The sequence below is a fragment of the Bos indicus genome, chromosome 2 (genome assembly GCF_029378745.1).
Source record: "Bos indicus isolate NIAB-ARS_2022 breed Sahiwal x Tharparkar chromosome 2, NIAB-ARS_B.indTharparkar_mat_pri_1.0, whole genome shotgun sequence".
Taxonomy (NCBI): Eukaryota; Metazoa; Chordata; class Mammalia; order Artiodactyla; family Bovidae; genus Bos; species Bos indicus.
In genome coordinates, this window is record NC_091761.1 from 46644218 (window position 1) to 46660851 (window position 16634).

At 41.2% G+C, this 16634-nt stretch overlaps 1 protein-coding gene across 2 annotated transcripts in view; it reads right to left on the reverse strand.

Annotated features, from left to right (window-relative positions):
- Positions 1-16634, reverse strand: part of LYPD6 (LY6/PLAUR domain containing 6) — a 132583-nt gene that overhangs the window by 35421 nt on the left and 80528 nt on the right. For both annotated transcript variants that reach the window (XM_070768152.1, XM_070768163.1), the window contains exon 2: positions 3010-3198. In XM_070768152.1, coding sequence (XP_070624253.1) covers positions 3010-3127 — 118 coding nt within the window. In that variant the 5' untranslated portion in view covers positions 3128-3198. The remainder of the gene's footprint in view (positions 1-3009; positions 3199-16634) is intronic.

Consider the following 16634-nt stretch of genomic DNA (forward strand, 5'->3'; position numbering starts at 1 on the left):
GTGACAATATACAGCCTTGACGTACTCCTTTTCCTATTTGGAACCAGTCTGTTGTTCCATGTCCAGTTCTAACTGTTGCTTCCTGACCTGCATACAAATTTCTCAAGAGGCAGATCAGGTGGTCTGGTATTCCCATCTCTTTCAGAATTTTCCACAGTTTATTATGATCCACACAGTCAAAGGCTTTGGCATAGTCAATAAAGCAGAAATAGATGTTTTTCTGGAACTGCTTTTTTGATGATCCAGCGGATGTTGGCAATTTGATCTCTGGTTTCTCTGCCTTTTCTAAAACCAGCTTGAACATCAGGAAGTTCATGGTTCACATATTGCTGAAGCCTGGCTTGGAGAATTTTGAGCATTACTTTACTAGCATGTGAGATGAGTGCAATTGTGCGGTAGTTTGAGCATTCTTTGGCATTGCCTTTCTTTGGGATTGGAATGAAAACTGACCTTTTCCAGTCCTGTGGCCACTGCTGAGTTTTCCAAATTTGCTGGCATACTGAGTGCAGCACTTTCACAGCATCATCTTTCAGGATTTGAAATAGCTCAGCTGGAATTCCATCACCTCCACTAGGTTTGTTCGTAGTGATGCTTTCTAAGGCCCACTTGACTTCACATTCCAGGATGTCTGGCTCTAGGTGAGTGATCACACCATCGTGATTATCTGGGACGTGAAGATCGTTTTTGTACAGTTGTTCAGTGTATTCTTTTCACCTCTTCTTGATATCTTCTGCTTCTGTTAGGTCCATACCATTTCTGTCCTTTATCTAGCCCATCTTTGCATGAAATTTTCCCTTGGTGTCTCTAATTTTCTTGAAGAGATCTCTAGTCTTTCCCATTCTGTTGTTTTCCTCTATTTCTTTGCATTGATCGCTGAGGAAGGCTTTCTTATCTCTTCTTGCTACTCTTTGGAACTCAGCATTCAGATGCTTATATCTTTCCTTTTCTCCTTTGCTTTTCACTTCTCTTCTTTTCACAGCTATTTGTAAGGCCTCCCCAGACAGCCATTTTGCTTTTTTGCATTTCTTTTCCATGGGGATGGTGTTGATCCCTGTCTCCTGTACAATGTCACGAAGCTCATTCCATAGTTCATCAGGCACTCTATCTATCAGATCTAGGCCCTTAAATCTATTTCTCACTTCCACTGTATAATCATAAGGGATTTGATTTAGGTTATACCTGAATGGTCTAGTACTTTACAAATATTATTTCTAGTCCACAATACAATACTATAGGGTATACATCATTCTAACCATGCTAGAAATGTAGAGATCAAACTTTAAAAGATTCTCCTCATATTTACTGAGCATTTACTATGGCTCACAGGCTTCCTAGGTGGCACTAGTGGTAAAGAGCCTGCCTGTTAATGCAGGAGACGCAAGAGACATGGGTTCAATCCCTGGGTCCGGAAGGTCCACTGGAAGAGAAATGGCAACCCACTCCAGTATTCTTGGCTGGAGAATGCCATGGACAGAGGAGCCTGATGGGCTACCATCCATAGGGCTGCACAGAGCCGGACATGACTGAAGCGACTCCTCACACATACATGGCTCACAGTGCTAAGTGCTTTGTGTGTGTTCTTTTACTTACTCTTCACAAAGGTAGAGAATTTATTTCAAGTCAGAAGGCTATGAAGTAGCTGACCGAGGTGCTCACCCAAGGTCAGGTAGAGTCCAAGCCCCAGTGCATTGCTTGAACCATCTCTCATTTAACCAGAACATGAAGACATTAAATATTTTAACTATGTGGCATCAAAGGAGTCCAAGTGACTGCCTCTACCTTGCAGGCTGCAAGTTCCTCCAAAGCAAGGACTATGGTTGGTTTGCCTTTACATCTCTCCTGCCTATCACATCCCAACGCCTGACACACACAGTGCATGCTCAAGAAGTTTGTCAAACAGAACATTTGAAAAGAATGATACACCTTGAGGCAAATGCTAAAAGGTCAGCCCACAGACTAAATACCCGCCTCTCATACCACCAGTATTCTTGTCTGGAGAATTCCATGGACAGAGGAGCCTGGCTGGCTACCATCCATGGGGTCACAAAGAGTCAGACAAGACTGAGCAACTAACACACACTCACCACCACACTGGCAATCCAGTAGAGGGTCAAGCAAATATAAAAGATGAGATAAATACAGAGATGGTGACCAACAGAGGAAGCTAAGCTGCCGTGTTCCCCAAAGTGTGATTCTTAGAATATAGGCAGCAGCAGAATCACCTGAATTCTTGCTGAAAGCAAAAATCCATGGGGACCGCCCCAGATACATGCAGTCAGACACTCCGGGGAAGGGACCTGGGACACACATTATTCTGCACTCTGAAGATAACTCTTAAACACAGGAAACTGAAAGTGATAGGCAATAGGAAGTGGTGAGAGGTAATTATGCTGAAACTGAGAATTAGATGCACAGACAGGAAGGCCAGCTATTATCTTGCTTATAAAGGCCTGATCTTTTACTAACACCTTCCTCTGGGACTCGGTCATTTACTTTGATAACTGACTGAGATCTGGCAGAGTCAGAGAGAAGAGGGCTCAGAATCAGAGCCATGGTGCAGGGAACAGAGCAAACAAGCCAAATATTTTACTTAAAAACAAACACCCTGTAAAAGGGGGAGGTAAACACACACAGCATATTTTGGTGGCATGCACATGTGTGCATACTCAGTCGCTCGCTAAGTCATGTCTGACTCTTTCGCGACCCCATGGATTGTAGCCCACCAGGCTCCTCTGTTCATGGGATTTTCCCGGCAAGAATTCTGGAGTGGGTTGCCATTTCCTCCCCCAGGGGCTCTTCCTGACCCAAGGATCAAAACCTGCATCTCTTGCATTAGCAGGTGGGTTCTTTACCACGAGCGCCACCTGGGAAGCCCAGCATGTACACTCCCAACAATAAGTCACCAGGTTTCCCCCACATGGAAGGCTGCCTACTCCTGGCCAGTTTTCAGCTTTCAAATCTTATTTGAAATCAGGTGACATTTCTGCAGCGAAGAGAAGGGAGTCTTACTTGAAGGATGGAGGTAGATAATGTCTTTCACGGTGAAGTCCCGGGACTGGGCGGCTTTCAGACAGTCAGCCAGAAGACTGAGTAGCAGGAGCCAGGCCAGGGCGGGGCCAGCTTCCATGGCAGACCGAGGCTTCACTCATCCAGGGGACCTGGGAGCGGGAACTCCGGACGATGAAAGAGGATTTGCACCTGAAATACGAAGCCAGAGTCATCTCAGTGTCTACATGGGGAAAGCCACAGAGATTCGGCCCAGCTTATGCTGGCAGGATGAGCTGGGGAGAAACAGGGAGCCCAGGGCGCAAGGATGTGGGTAGACAGGGAGAGGAACTTCATAGACTGTAATTTTAGAGCACTTAGAAAATTTCAACCCAAATCCATTCTTAATTAGGTTGCTAAAGCTCCACTGCTAGCAGTCCCTTCTAATATCCAGCAGAGATGATATCAAGAGAGACTGAATTTTAATGAAATCCAGCTATTTTTGCCAGGAGGCCAGGGGATGGCTGCCAGAATCGACAATAAATAAGTAAGGTGCAGAAGCTCAGAAGCATTTCTTTGATAACAGCGAACGCCAGGGATGAGAGTACAGCCGTACTGGGTCATGCTGCCCATACAAACCTGTACAGGCTAGACTTTCAGATTAGAGAAGAAAAAAGATACGTAGGTAAACTGGCCTCTCCAATGAACCAAAATGTGTCTTTATAGCTTGAAATCTCCTTCACACAACTAACATTATTGGCTGCCTACTGTTGAAGTCCTTGGTATGTATCAGCTGATTCTCCTCATAACCCTATGAGATAGGCACCATTACCATCCCACTGTGAGGTAACAAGTCCAGCAAATATGTAGAGGAGCTGATTTAAACCCAGGCAGTCTGGTAAAGAAGCTGCATGCAAATGCAGGAGACATAAGATACCTAGATTCAATCCCTGGGTCAGGAAGATCCCCTGGAGGAAGGCATGGCAACCCACTCCAGTATTCACTCTGGGAAAATCCCATGGACAGGAGAGCCTGGTGGGTTACAGTCCACAGGGTCGCAAAGAGTTGGACATGACTGAGTGACTGAGCACACACCCAGTCTGGCCATTGAGACCACAATTAAAATTAGGTGATACTGTGTTCTTCCAAAGACTGATTCATGGTGTATAACAAAACCTGAAGAAATGAGATCAACGTGTCACTGTAACACTAAGTTTTCATCATTCTATCCTTTATTTGGACTCTATTCTTTTCAATTAAATTGATAGCAGTAAAATCTTTACTTACTTAGAATACCATCATTTGAGCACCCATGCAATGGGTCAAGTTAGATATTCACTTTATTTTAACCTGGCTAAAAGATAATTTGGACATTTTGTTCACGAATTCTGATACAAATATTCAATGATTTTTAAAACAGCATAACAAAACAATCCTAAAGTTATTCTGCCAAAACAAACAGAAAACAAGAGTAAATATATTACAAATCAAAATCAATAGAGAAAATCAATATGGATTAATCAGATATTAGAACACAGTACAGAGTAGTATTAATCAAAACAGAATGAGAGAAAGCATAAAAACGACTTCAGAAAATACAACACTCTAGGGAGCTCAGACATAGAACTATTTCACAGTACAAGCAATTTTTCAAAATCACAGAATAGGAAAATATTAAATAATAGTATGATAACTTTATTAAAAACTGTGAAAAAGATTAACTGACACCAAGCAATGCATGATACACTCAAATTAACTCCAAATGGATTGGTGTGTTTTTTTGTTTTAAATAGATGAATTGTTAGAAAATGGAGTAGAACCCTTATCACCATGTAACAGCCTGATGATGCCAGCCTTGCCAATTTCACACTCACTACACCCTCTTCCATTTATAATTTGGTTCCCCCAAACAGGTTTGCATTCAGAAAGGGAAGGAGTGGCTCATTCACTTCATAATGTGACTGCCAGGCACTGTGCTAGGCACTTGGTTAAATAATGTGATGAGAACACAAGTATCAAGGATTTCTTTTCCTCCATGGGTGACAGACACAAACGTTACCTCATAAACGGGGGTAAGAATACTTCCGTGTACATGCACTAGATCGGGTGAGGCAGCATCTGAGGGACAGATTCGCACAGCGCCCCCTGGACCCCCAGGAGGAATCGCGCTGACACCAGTCTCCTCACAATCTGGGCGCAGTTCGAGAGGGATGGTGAGGAAAGCTTTCTGGTTTTATTTTGAATAATTTAACATTAAATATCAACAAGTTGCCAATCTTAAGTTCTTTTTAATCTGAAACTTGATGTCAACACATACCAAACGCTGCAAGTGGCTCGTTTTCATTAAAGCATCTTTCAACCACAGTATTCCTTCCAGTTATTGATTTAAATTGCCTCCCTCTGCACAGTCCTTGCATAAGCATCAAGCATTACTTAATGTCATCTGAAATTAACCTTACTTCAACCTCTTTGGCATGGCTACCCAGCCAAGAGCCTTCATTTCACAGCTTGCGTTGACCATGCATGAGTAACACATAGAGGGGAAGAGTGAGACACTTGAATTTGAAACCTTACTCCAGTACTCTCTTGCTGTGCAACCTTAAGCGAGTTACTTAACAATTCTGTGCTCCAGTTTCCTCATCTGCAAAATGAGGATAAAACTACCAACCTTAAAATTGTACTATGCTGGCTCAGTGATAAGGAATCTGCCTTCCAGTGCAGGAGACATGGTTTGGTCCCTGGTCCAGGAAGATTCCCACGTGCCATGGAGCAACTAAGCCCCTGCACCACAACTAATGAGCCTGTGCTCTAGAGCCTGGGAGCCCCAACTGCTGAGTCCACGTGCCGCAACTATTGAAGCCCGTGCTCTCTAGAATCCCTGTTCCACATCAAGAGAAGCCACAGCAGTGAGAAACCAAAGCACCGCAACTAGAGAGTAGCCCCCATTCCCTGCAACCAGAGAAAAGCCCATGCATCAACAAAGACCCAGCACAGTGAAAAATAAATAAATAAATAAAATTATATTAAAAAGTGTACTACAAGTTGTCCTTAGAGAACAGACTTGGGTTTGCCAAGGGGGAGGGGGTTCTGGGAAGGATGGAGTGGGATGCTGGGGCTAGTAGATGAAAACTATTATATATAGAAAGGATAGAACAGCGAGAATGGGAGGAACAAACCCAAGACAATGAGGGTAAAGGAAAAAGAGAGAACAGGAGGGCGAAATAGACAGAGGTAAGATGACGCTAGAAAATATAAAGCAATGTGATCCTATGTTACTATGCTGCTCACCACTTCATAACAAGCCACAAAGAGATGATCCCAAGGAGCAGCTGCAGTCAGTGTGGTCCAGGGAGGAAGAAAGGAAGGAGAGTTTATCTGCCTGGTGCCGTTCTGTCTCTTGTCTCCCACCGACCAAGATTCACTCCACAAAGAACTCACTCCTCGACATCTCAGCAGTCAGAGTGGAGGGTCAACCCCATGTGGATGCACCTCTGACCAAGAAAGAGAAAGAAGGCACCAGCCATAGGAATCTAAGATAACACTCAAGGCTTGTCCCTAGTACACATGCTATTAATCCTTGTAAATGCCACAAGCTTTTGTTTCAGGGTTTGTTATTTTTATTTAAAATTTTTTCTATTGAGATGAAATTCATATCACATAAGATTCATCATTTAAAAACAATACAGTTTAGTGGGGGCTCTTAGTATGTTCATAGTACTGGGCAACCACCATCTAGTCTAGAATGTTTCCACCACCCCTGAAAGAAATCCTGCACCCATTAGCAGTCATTCCCAATTCTCTCCTCGCCCCACTCCCTGGCAACTACTAAGCTACTTTCTATCACTATGGATTTGCTTATTGGGAACATTTCATGTAAATGGAATCATACAAGATATAGTCTTTTGTATCTGGCTTCTTTCACCTGGTATAATGTTTTCAAGATTCATCCATGTTGCAATATGAATCAGCACATGATTCATTTTTATCGCTGAGTAACATTTCACTGTTATACCACTCATCATTTGATAGACGTTTGAATGGTTTCCGATTCTGGTCTATTTGTGACTAAGGCTATTATTAACATTCATGTACATTTTTTGTAAAAACATATGTTTTTATTTTTCTTGGGTATATTCTTAGGAGTGGAATTGCTAGATCTTATGGTAACTATAGAAATAGAGGAAAGAAATAGAGGAAAACAACAGAATGGGAAAGACTAGGGATCTCTTCAAGAAAATCAGAGATATCAAAGGAACATTTCATGCAAAGATGGGCTTGATAAAGGACAGAAATGGTATGGACCTAACAGAAGCAGAAGATATTAAGGAGAGGTGGCAAGAATACACTGAACAACTGTACAAAAAAGATCTTAACCACCCAGATAATCACGATGGTGTGATCACTCACCTAGAGCCCAGACATCCTGGAATGTGAAGTCAAGTGGGCCTTAGAAAGCATCACTACAAACAAAGCTAGTGGAGGTGATGGAATTCCAGCTGAGCTATTCCAAATCCTGAAAGATAATGCTGTGAAAGTGCTGCACTCAGTATGCCAGCAAATTTGGAAAACTCAGCAGTGGCCACAGGACTGGAAAAGGTCAGTTTTCATTCCAATCCCAAAGAAAGGCAATGCCAAAGAATGCTCAAACTACCGCACAATTGCACTCATCTCACACGCTAGTAAAGTAATGCTCAAAATTCTCCAAGCCAGGCTTCAGCAATATGTGAACCGTGAACTTCCTGATGTTCAAGCTGGTTTTAGAAAAAGCAGAGGAACCAGAGATCAAATTGCCAACATCCGCTGGATCATCGAAAAAGCAAGAGAGTTCCAGAAAAGCATCTATTTCTGCTTTATTGACTATGCCAAAGCCTTTGACTGTGTGGATCACAAGAAACTGTGGAAAATTCTGAAAGAGATGGGAATACCAGACCACCTGATCTGCCTCTTGAGAAATTTGTATGCAGGTCAGGAAGCAACAGTTAGAACTGGACATGGAACAACAGACTGGTTCCAAATAGGAAAAGGAGTTCGTCAAGGCTATATATTGTCACCCTGCTTATTTAACTTATATGCAGAGTACATCATGAGAAACACTGGTCTGGAAGAAACACAAGCTGGAATCAAGATTGCCGGGAGAAATATCAATAACCTCAGATATGCAGATGACACCACCCTTATGGCAGAAAGTGAAGAGGAACTAAAAAGCCTCTTGATGAAAGTGAAAGAGGAGAGTGAAAAAGTTGGCTTAAAGCTCAACATTCAGAAAACGAAGATCATGGTATCCGGTCCCATCACTTCATGTGAGATAGATGGGGAAACAGTGGAAACAGTGTCAGACTTTATTTTTCTGGGCTCCAAAATCACTGCAGATGGTGACTGCAGCCATGAAATTAAAAGACACTTACTCCTTGGAAGGAAAGTTATGACCAACCTAGATAGCATATTCAAAAGCAGAGACATTACTTTGCCAACAAAGGTCCGTCTAGTCAAGGCTATGGTTTTTCCTGTGGTCATGTATGGATGTGAGAGTTGGTATGTGAAGAAGGCTGAGCACCGAAGAACTGATGCTTTTGAACTGTGGTGCTGGAGAAGACTCTTGAGAGTCCCTTGGACTGCAAGGAGATCCAACCAGTCCTGGGATTTCTTTGGAAGGAATGATGCTAAAGCTGAAACTCCAGTACTTTGGCCACCTCATGTGAAGAGCTGACTCACTGGAAAAGACTGATGCTAGGAGGGATTGGGGGCAAGAGGAGAAGGGGATGACAGAGGATGAGATGGCTGGATGGCATCACTGACTCGATGGACATGAGTCTGAGTGAACTCCGGGAGTTGGTGATGGACAGGGAGGCCTGGCGTGCTGCGATCCATGGGGTAGCAAAGAGTCGGACACAACTGAGCAACTGATGTGATCTGATGGTAACTATGTTTACCTTTTTGAGGAACTTCCAAATGGTTTTACACTATGACTACACTATTTTACATTCCCATCAGTAAAATTTCTCTGCTTCTTCACTAACTTCACTTACTTTCACCAAAACATTTTATTACAGCCACCTTAGAGAGTATAAAGTGCACTGTGGCTTTGAGTTTCATTTCCCAAATGACTACTGAGTTGAACATATTTTCATGTGCTTACTGGTCATTTGTATATCTTCTTTGGAGTAATATTTATTCAAACACTTCACACACTTTAAATTGAGTTATCTTTTTATTGCTGAGTTATAAGAGTTCTTTCTATATGCTAGACTCTGGACCCTTTTCAGATATATGATTTGCAACTGTTTTCTCCTTTTCTCTGTGCTGACTTTTCACTTTCTTGATGACATATTTTGATAAGCAAAGGTTTTAAATTTTGATGAAGACCACACATTGCTTTCTATAAACAGAGATTGTGTTCCCTTACACAAGTCAAGTGCAACACAGTGCAACACACAAAAAAGATGTGCATACAATGCACAGTAAAAGAGCTCATCTACTTTATAGTAGCCAGAGCTATTTTTCCATCTTTTTTTCCATGAGAAAACAGGATGGGCAGGACTACCTATTAATATCACCAGCTGCTTACATTTCTGCAATAAATCATGAAGCACCACTCACTCTATTAGTATTTTCTAGGAGATGAAAAGTGAAAGATGAGCAGCAGGCATTCACAATTAGTCTAACTGCTACTGAAATATGGGCTCTGCTGACAGGGATGTATCTTTTCTATTCAGATTCTCAGTAGTTTATGGAGCTCTAATCCCTGATCCCCACAAATACCATGCTGGACATACTCATTGATATGAACGGTCATTTCTAGGACTTTGATGCTTTTCCCTAGAGTCCGCTGTGTCTTTGGAATGTTCTAGAGATTTAGAAAAGATGTTGCATCTCCATTTGGTGCACTGCTATTTGAATATGTGCTGAGGATTCATCCCTGACTACAGCTCTCTTATGAAGTACACTCTCATTTTCACAGCTCTGTGACCTTTCATTTGTTATTTATGAGCTTTTGCAAATCTAATACCATTCTGACAGATTTAATTTGTGCTCTAAATTACCTTTGCATGAGTTACTCAACTGCTGGGTTTATTCCAACAGATTACTTGCTACATTCTGAAACAGAAAAAAAAAGTTAGTTCAAGATCTATTAGACTTCCTCCACTTGGGAGAAAGTTGAAAAGAGTGACATTCTGATTTTTACTCCATGGTACTAGATGGTATTAAGGAGGATTTCTAACTCTAGTCAGAGAGTTAAAGCAACAGAGTCAGAACAGAGATCAAACTTTACAAATCTACATCCTAATTGCTATTTCATATAGAATCCATAAGAGAAGATTACTTCCTATTCCTTAAACTGATTAGTGGATAACAATGAAGCACTTCTGGAAGTTACAGATATATTAACTAAGTACCAAGTGACATGCCTCAATACTAAGTTAATATATAAGCAATTGTAAAGTAGAGAACTAACCCAATATAAATATTTTTCAATGCTACTTATATTAAAATTTGAACTGCCTTAATACAAGAACAAAATGGAATTCTAAAACCTGAAAAATCATTACAATTCTTGATCCAATTGTCAATATATATAGATTAGGCTTGGTGCCTTAATGATCTGAAAAAGTTAGTCCAGCTCCCAAAAGTATAAATTAAAGGTATGATGTCACAAAACTAAGTCCACTTAAATATTATAATTCTGACCATAGTACCTGTCTCACGATCTGGGGACTGCCCATAATATGTGGTGGTTTTAAAATATGTCTGCAAATCTGTAGACAGGTCACTGTTACAAAGTGGGATCTACTTCTTCCCTTGATTCTGGGCCAACTTCCTGACCAGTTGACCAGAGTGTGGTGGAAATGACACCATGTGACTTTCAAAGTTGGGTCATAGAAGGTGATTCAACTTCTAGCCAATCCTCTGAAACACTCATGCTGAAGCTGCACAAGCAGTCTGGGTACTTTGGGTGAGATGCTGTGAGAAAGCTCAAGTCGTCCAAACAGAGCAACTGAGAGTTCATGAAGAGAGAGAGCTGCCTGCTGGTCCCTAGCTGCTCCAGCTCCCTCTCCTCCCCTCTACCCCAGTTCCAACCACCGTCCGATTGCCACTGCATGGAGACTCCAAGCGAGAACTGCCCAGCCAAGCCCTTCCCATATTCCAGACCCACAGAAACCATGAGATAAACGAAATAATGGTTACTGCTTTATGCCACCAGGTTTTGGGTGGTTTATCATGCAGAAATAGATGTCTGGAACATAAGGAACTGGAGCAGGAGATCTAATTAGGAACTGCAGTTCTGCTCAAGAAGTCCTGCTTTTCACACTGGTTGGCAGGCACAGAAATCCAAATCAAACAAGCTGTAACCCAAATTGCAGGAAAGGGGTGAGGGGCAGAATTTTACTGTCTCACTTGACTGTTCAGCTCAGACACAGCTGGACTTTAATCTCATTATCAGAAATTTCCATCCCTCTGAGAGGACTTCTGCTTTGTCCTCTCTCTTGCCTTTATTCTTACTCAGGTCTTCTCAAACTGTAACCATCAGCAGTTTCAGAAGCATTTCCAGGGAGGCCCTTCCCCATCAGTTCCAGGCAAAGCCTGAAAAAGGAGTGAGCTTCATCTTTCAACCTTAACTGGCCAGGGCTGGGTGACTAGCACATTACTGAGACGAACACATAGCATCAACTTCATGGAAATCACATAGATATATTGGTTTCCCACAGGAAAATCTAGGTGTTACCTGAAGAAGAAAACTGGATGCTGGGCTAATAGAATTACACCAATGTCCACTACAACAAATAACACAGACTTCTAAGTAACTTCATTAGCCTAGAAGTGCAAAGTAAAATGAATGGAAGCTCACATGAACATTTCGGCAAATGCCAGAAGGTGGAGAGGTTACCTACTGACATGATTTACTTCTGTAAAAATGGAACATTACTCCATTACAACTTTCAAATCAAATATAAGGTTTAAACAGTGAAGACGGTTCATTTGGGCATATGGAATCAGTTTTGCCCTATACTTTCCCCTACTGAATGGAATGGCTCCTCGATTCACACACACCATGCGTTGCTATTGGCAAGCATAATGTTCTTTCATGAGCCATCCTACAGGACATTGTTAATCAGCCCTCTCTGAAAAAGAAGCCCCCAAGAAGCAAAACTCAGGAGCATGTGTAAGTCCTGTTCTTCCCCATGTGGAAGAACGTGGGGAAGGAGGGAGAAGAAGAGAATGAAGCTTGCTGGCCAAGAGAGACAGAGGAGAGATAGAGAAAAAAGCCAAGCTATGTACAACCCTCGCTTTTTGATCAATTTTTAACTCTTCCTTTGGATGCTTCAGTTTCCATCCAATAAAGACCACTTTGCCCAAGCTAGTTTGAAGTGGCTTTCTGTCCCTTGAAATTAGGAGCTCTGACCAACTCAAGAGTCTTCCAAAGTCCAGCCACTAGGTTAAATTTTGCTTTGCGATAAATATGCACTTTATCAACTAAAACATGCACTTATCAATTAAAAGGTTAGAGTTGGTTTTTTAAATGTCAGTAATAGAGAACTATCTCTTTCAGACTTCATAGATACTGATGTTTCATTTCCATAGCCTAAAGGGTGATAGATGTTCACATATTCCCAATTTAAATTGAGGATCTATTTGCATAAAAATCAATGCTTTGAAGAAATATGTATTTCTTTTTCAGGAACCCCTTGGCAAGAGCTTGAGTTATAGGGAAAAGCTGCCTTTCTATTTTGCCCTAAGCTGATTTAGAGGTCAATTGCATCAAAAACGCTTCAATTTTTGAAGGATAAACGATGCTGGCCAAATACATCTAGCAGTATGTTCGTGTTTCTAAAAGATGCTGTATTAAGTCTCTTTTGCTTGTTGGCCATATGCTTGTTTGCTTCCTCTACCAATTTGAAGGTACTAGAGAACTGACAAGCTGGTTTTGAAATACACACAGCCATAAGTGGATAAAGTCAAAGAACTCTCTGGGCAAGAATGGGACACTGGGTACATTTCAGCTAGTCTGCCAATTTTTTATTTACTTAGAAGGGAGTAGCAATTTGGAGAAAGTTTTGCTTTTGTGTTTTTCACTATATGTTTCTCTATGTTTAAAAATGTTGTGTTTACATTTTATTTTTTCTAGGAATTTTCATCTTAGAAACCTTCCAAAAATGTGAAAGTTCAAAATATTCTCAGAAACAATACGACAGTTATAGGGACTTCCCTGGTGGTCCAGTGGCTAAGACTCCACACTCCCAATGCATGGAGCCCGGGTTCAATCCCTACTTAGGGAACTAGAGCCCATATGCCACAACTAAAGATCCTGTATGTCATAACCAAGACCTTGTGCAGCCACATAAATAAATAAATATTTTTTCAAAAGAAAGAAACTATATGATAGTTATAAGTGGATTTAATTGCAAACGCATTTGCTCTTGGGTTCAAAATAGCCCAGTTCCACATCCAACATTTAGATCAAAGAAGAGTTACCTTGGTTCTATACAGAGGCAGTCTTCTTTGTATTTGGAGTAGTGTGTTAATCTTTCCCCTGATAATTTAGAGTGTTTCCAAAACTTCCCTAATAATCAGTTATAAAGCTGACACTGCCTACTGTGAATCCATGGGGACGTTCTGCCGTGTTTGAAGCACATTTTACTGGCAGAGACCACTGCATGATGTTTGGGGCCACTCTGCTTTGCTTTTAGAGACCTGGTGTGAGGATTCCTTCTGAGACCTTGAGGCCTATTAATTCTTCATGTCACCCCTCCCAGTTGGCTGTGGCCACTACCATGCTCACCCACATTAAGTGCTCTCTGCCTCTCTCACCTCCTTTCACACATCAGAAAGCCTGATGTAAACAAAAGACCCCACAGCTCTAACCTCTTCATGAAATATTCCTTCTATTGCTTTAAGATTGACTCAAATCTGGCTCACAGAGGGAAAAAAAAACACTTTCTTGGAGACTTCTGGTGGAAGGTGCTCATCTACCCAAGTTCCATGGATCCTGGGGCAGGAGGGAGCCAACATTCCTCTCCCTTCTACTGCAGCCTACAAAACATTGCTCTTCCTCTTCAATTGATATTCCTCCTCATCTCAAAAGCTAAACCAGCTGCCCTTGTAGCTGTTGTGAAGTGGCTGGAGAATATTAAGGATATAGCCCACCATCAACCATTAACGGCATTCGGCCTAATCTTGATTTTCATCCAAGATTCAGAAGAATCAACCAATCTTAAGTCTTATTTCCTGTCTTGCATGGAATAGAGTTTTGCCCAGGGTTCCAGGAATCCTAATCAAGTTTTTGTCAAAAAAGGCCTTGAAGACTGTTTCCATTTAGCCATGGATAACTCAAGTTCAAGAAGACTGTGTAACTGCTAGTTTGATAGGTGTGGAGAGCCTTTTCAGGATTTCTAACAGTGTAGGAAAGACAGCCTTGCTCTCTCTTCTTGTGGGAAAAATGGGGGGAAAAAAATCAAATAGCCAACATCAAAACAATGGCTTATGTAAAAACGCTATGGCTATACTTTTTTCAAATCACTGGGTTCTTTGCAGCTAATTATAGACAGCCCCACCCCCACAGTTTATAGTGGTTCAACTTAATGATTTTTCAATTTCACAATGGTGCAAAAGCAGTAAGCAATCAGTAGAATCCATTTTTAATTCTGATCTTTTCCCAGGTTGGTGATTGATTGATGGGGCTGGTGATGCACAATACAATCCATCCCGATGCTGGGCAGCAGTTGCAGTTCCCATCAGCCACGCCAACATGAGGGTAAAAAACTGAAACAACAGTCATGCTATTAATATATCCTTACAACCATTCTGTTTTCCACTTTGAGTACAGTATTCAAAAAATTCTACAAGCTATTCAACACTTTATTGTAAAGTTGTTTAGTCGCTAAGTTGTGTCCAACTCTTTTGCGATCCCATGGACTGCAGCCCACCAGGCTCCTCTGTCCATGGGATTCTCCAGGCAAAAATACTGGAGTGGGTTGCCATTTTCTTTTCCAGGGGATCTTTCCAACCCAGGGATCGAACCCACGTCTCCTGCTTGGGCAGGCAGATTCTTTATCACTGTGCCACCAGGGAAGCCCTTCATATAAAATAGGCTTTGTGTTGGATGATTTTGCCTTAATTGTAGGCTAATGCAAGTGTTCTGCTTAAGGCAGGCTGGGCTCAGCTATCATGGTCCATAGGTTGGGTGTAGTAAATGCATTTTTGACTTCAGGATATTTTAACTTATAGGTTTTTCAGGACCTAACCCCATCATAAGTCAAGGAAGACATGTACTAAATCTTACCCCATGTTTCTCATTTAATAAGTAGTATGTTTTTAAAAACAAAATTATCCATGCATTCATCCTCCAAGTTTCTGATAACCAATACCTTGAGCAACACACAGTATGTCTCTCTCCCGATGACTCAAAAATCATCCGTTTTGGTTTTGTGAAAGGGTATTGGGGTCTGCTAAAACTCAGAGTCCAAACTATAACTGGAGTTTTTAAGAACACTTAACAGATTAACACAGTCATTGTGAGGAAGGAATGATTTCCTCACTCTGGGTTTGAAGGCAAAGGAATGTATCAAATGACTCTCTAACTCTATATCATTGAGGTAGCATTCTTCCTTTGTAACACTCCATCTTCATTTATAAGTCTCCATAAATAATGGTTATTAAAGAAGTCTACTACTGTAGCAGAACAGATTCTAATAAGATTTTACATAGTATTCATTCAGACAGAAAAGGATATGGGAATTATTAATAAAAGAAAATTATCCTTGGTAACAGAAAATTTTTTTGTTTTTGCATCTAAATTAATTTTCTTCTTACTGAAAAAAATTGCTGAGTAGCTTCTTGTGTATAAGGAAATGCAGCTATCTAGACAGACTCTGCTGCCTGACTGCTGACACTGAATTCAGCCATGTGAGAGTGAGTTTCCCCTCCCTTCTCCTTATTACTGTTTTCCTATTTCTGTTCCCATTCATTCCCCTTGTTTTCTATTTCACTTGTTAACTCATTCATTCATTCACCATCCACCATAGTTATCTAAGTGGGTGTACGTAACGTTTCCTGTTACACTTGTTATTGTTAATAGCTCCAGTTTAATACACAAAATTTTCAACTCTATTAGTAAAAAATTAATGCAATTCTTAAAAGTCTTTTAAAAAAGACAGATGATGCATCTTTGAGTCATTTAGTCAAGAGTGATCACGGTGTGATGTTAACCTTCTTTCCTTACAACCAAGGCTACGTGTTTGTAAGATGCCAAGCAGAGGAGACAGGTAACAATCATTGCACCACCCGTTCACAGGCCCTCTGGGCAGGAGGTCATAAGACATTGAACAATGAAATCCAATTAGAGGTCCATATTCCTTATGGAAGCAGCTTAACTGGAAAAGGGAAGAAAGGAAGAAATGGAGACAGGTATGACACATTTCACTTTATAAAGATCCAGTTAATCTCTAGGTTCATATGAACAATCATATAAGTATACTGATAATAATAGGGCACTGGAACTAGAGGGATTGGAGAAAACAAAAGATGTTAAAATTCCCAAGTGTCATAGCCAGAGGTGAACTCATCGAGCAGTGAAGGGTAAACCTCAGGGTCCCTACTGCATGGGCCCCTGCCAAGAGTCCTTCCTAGATTTAGGATTGCAATTCATGTGTTCT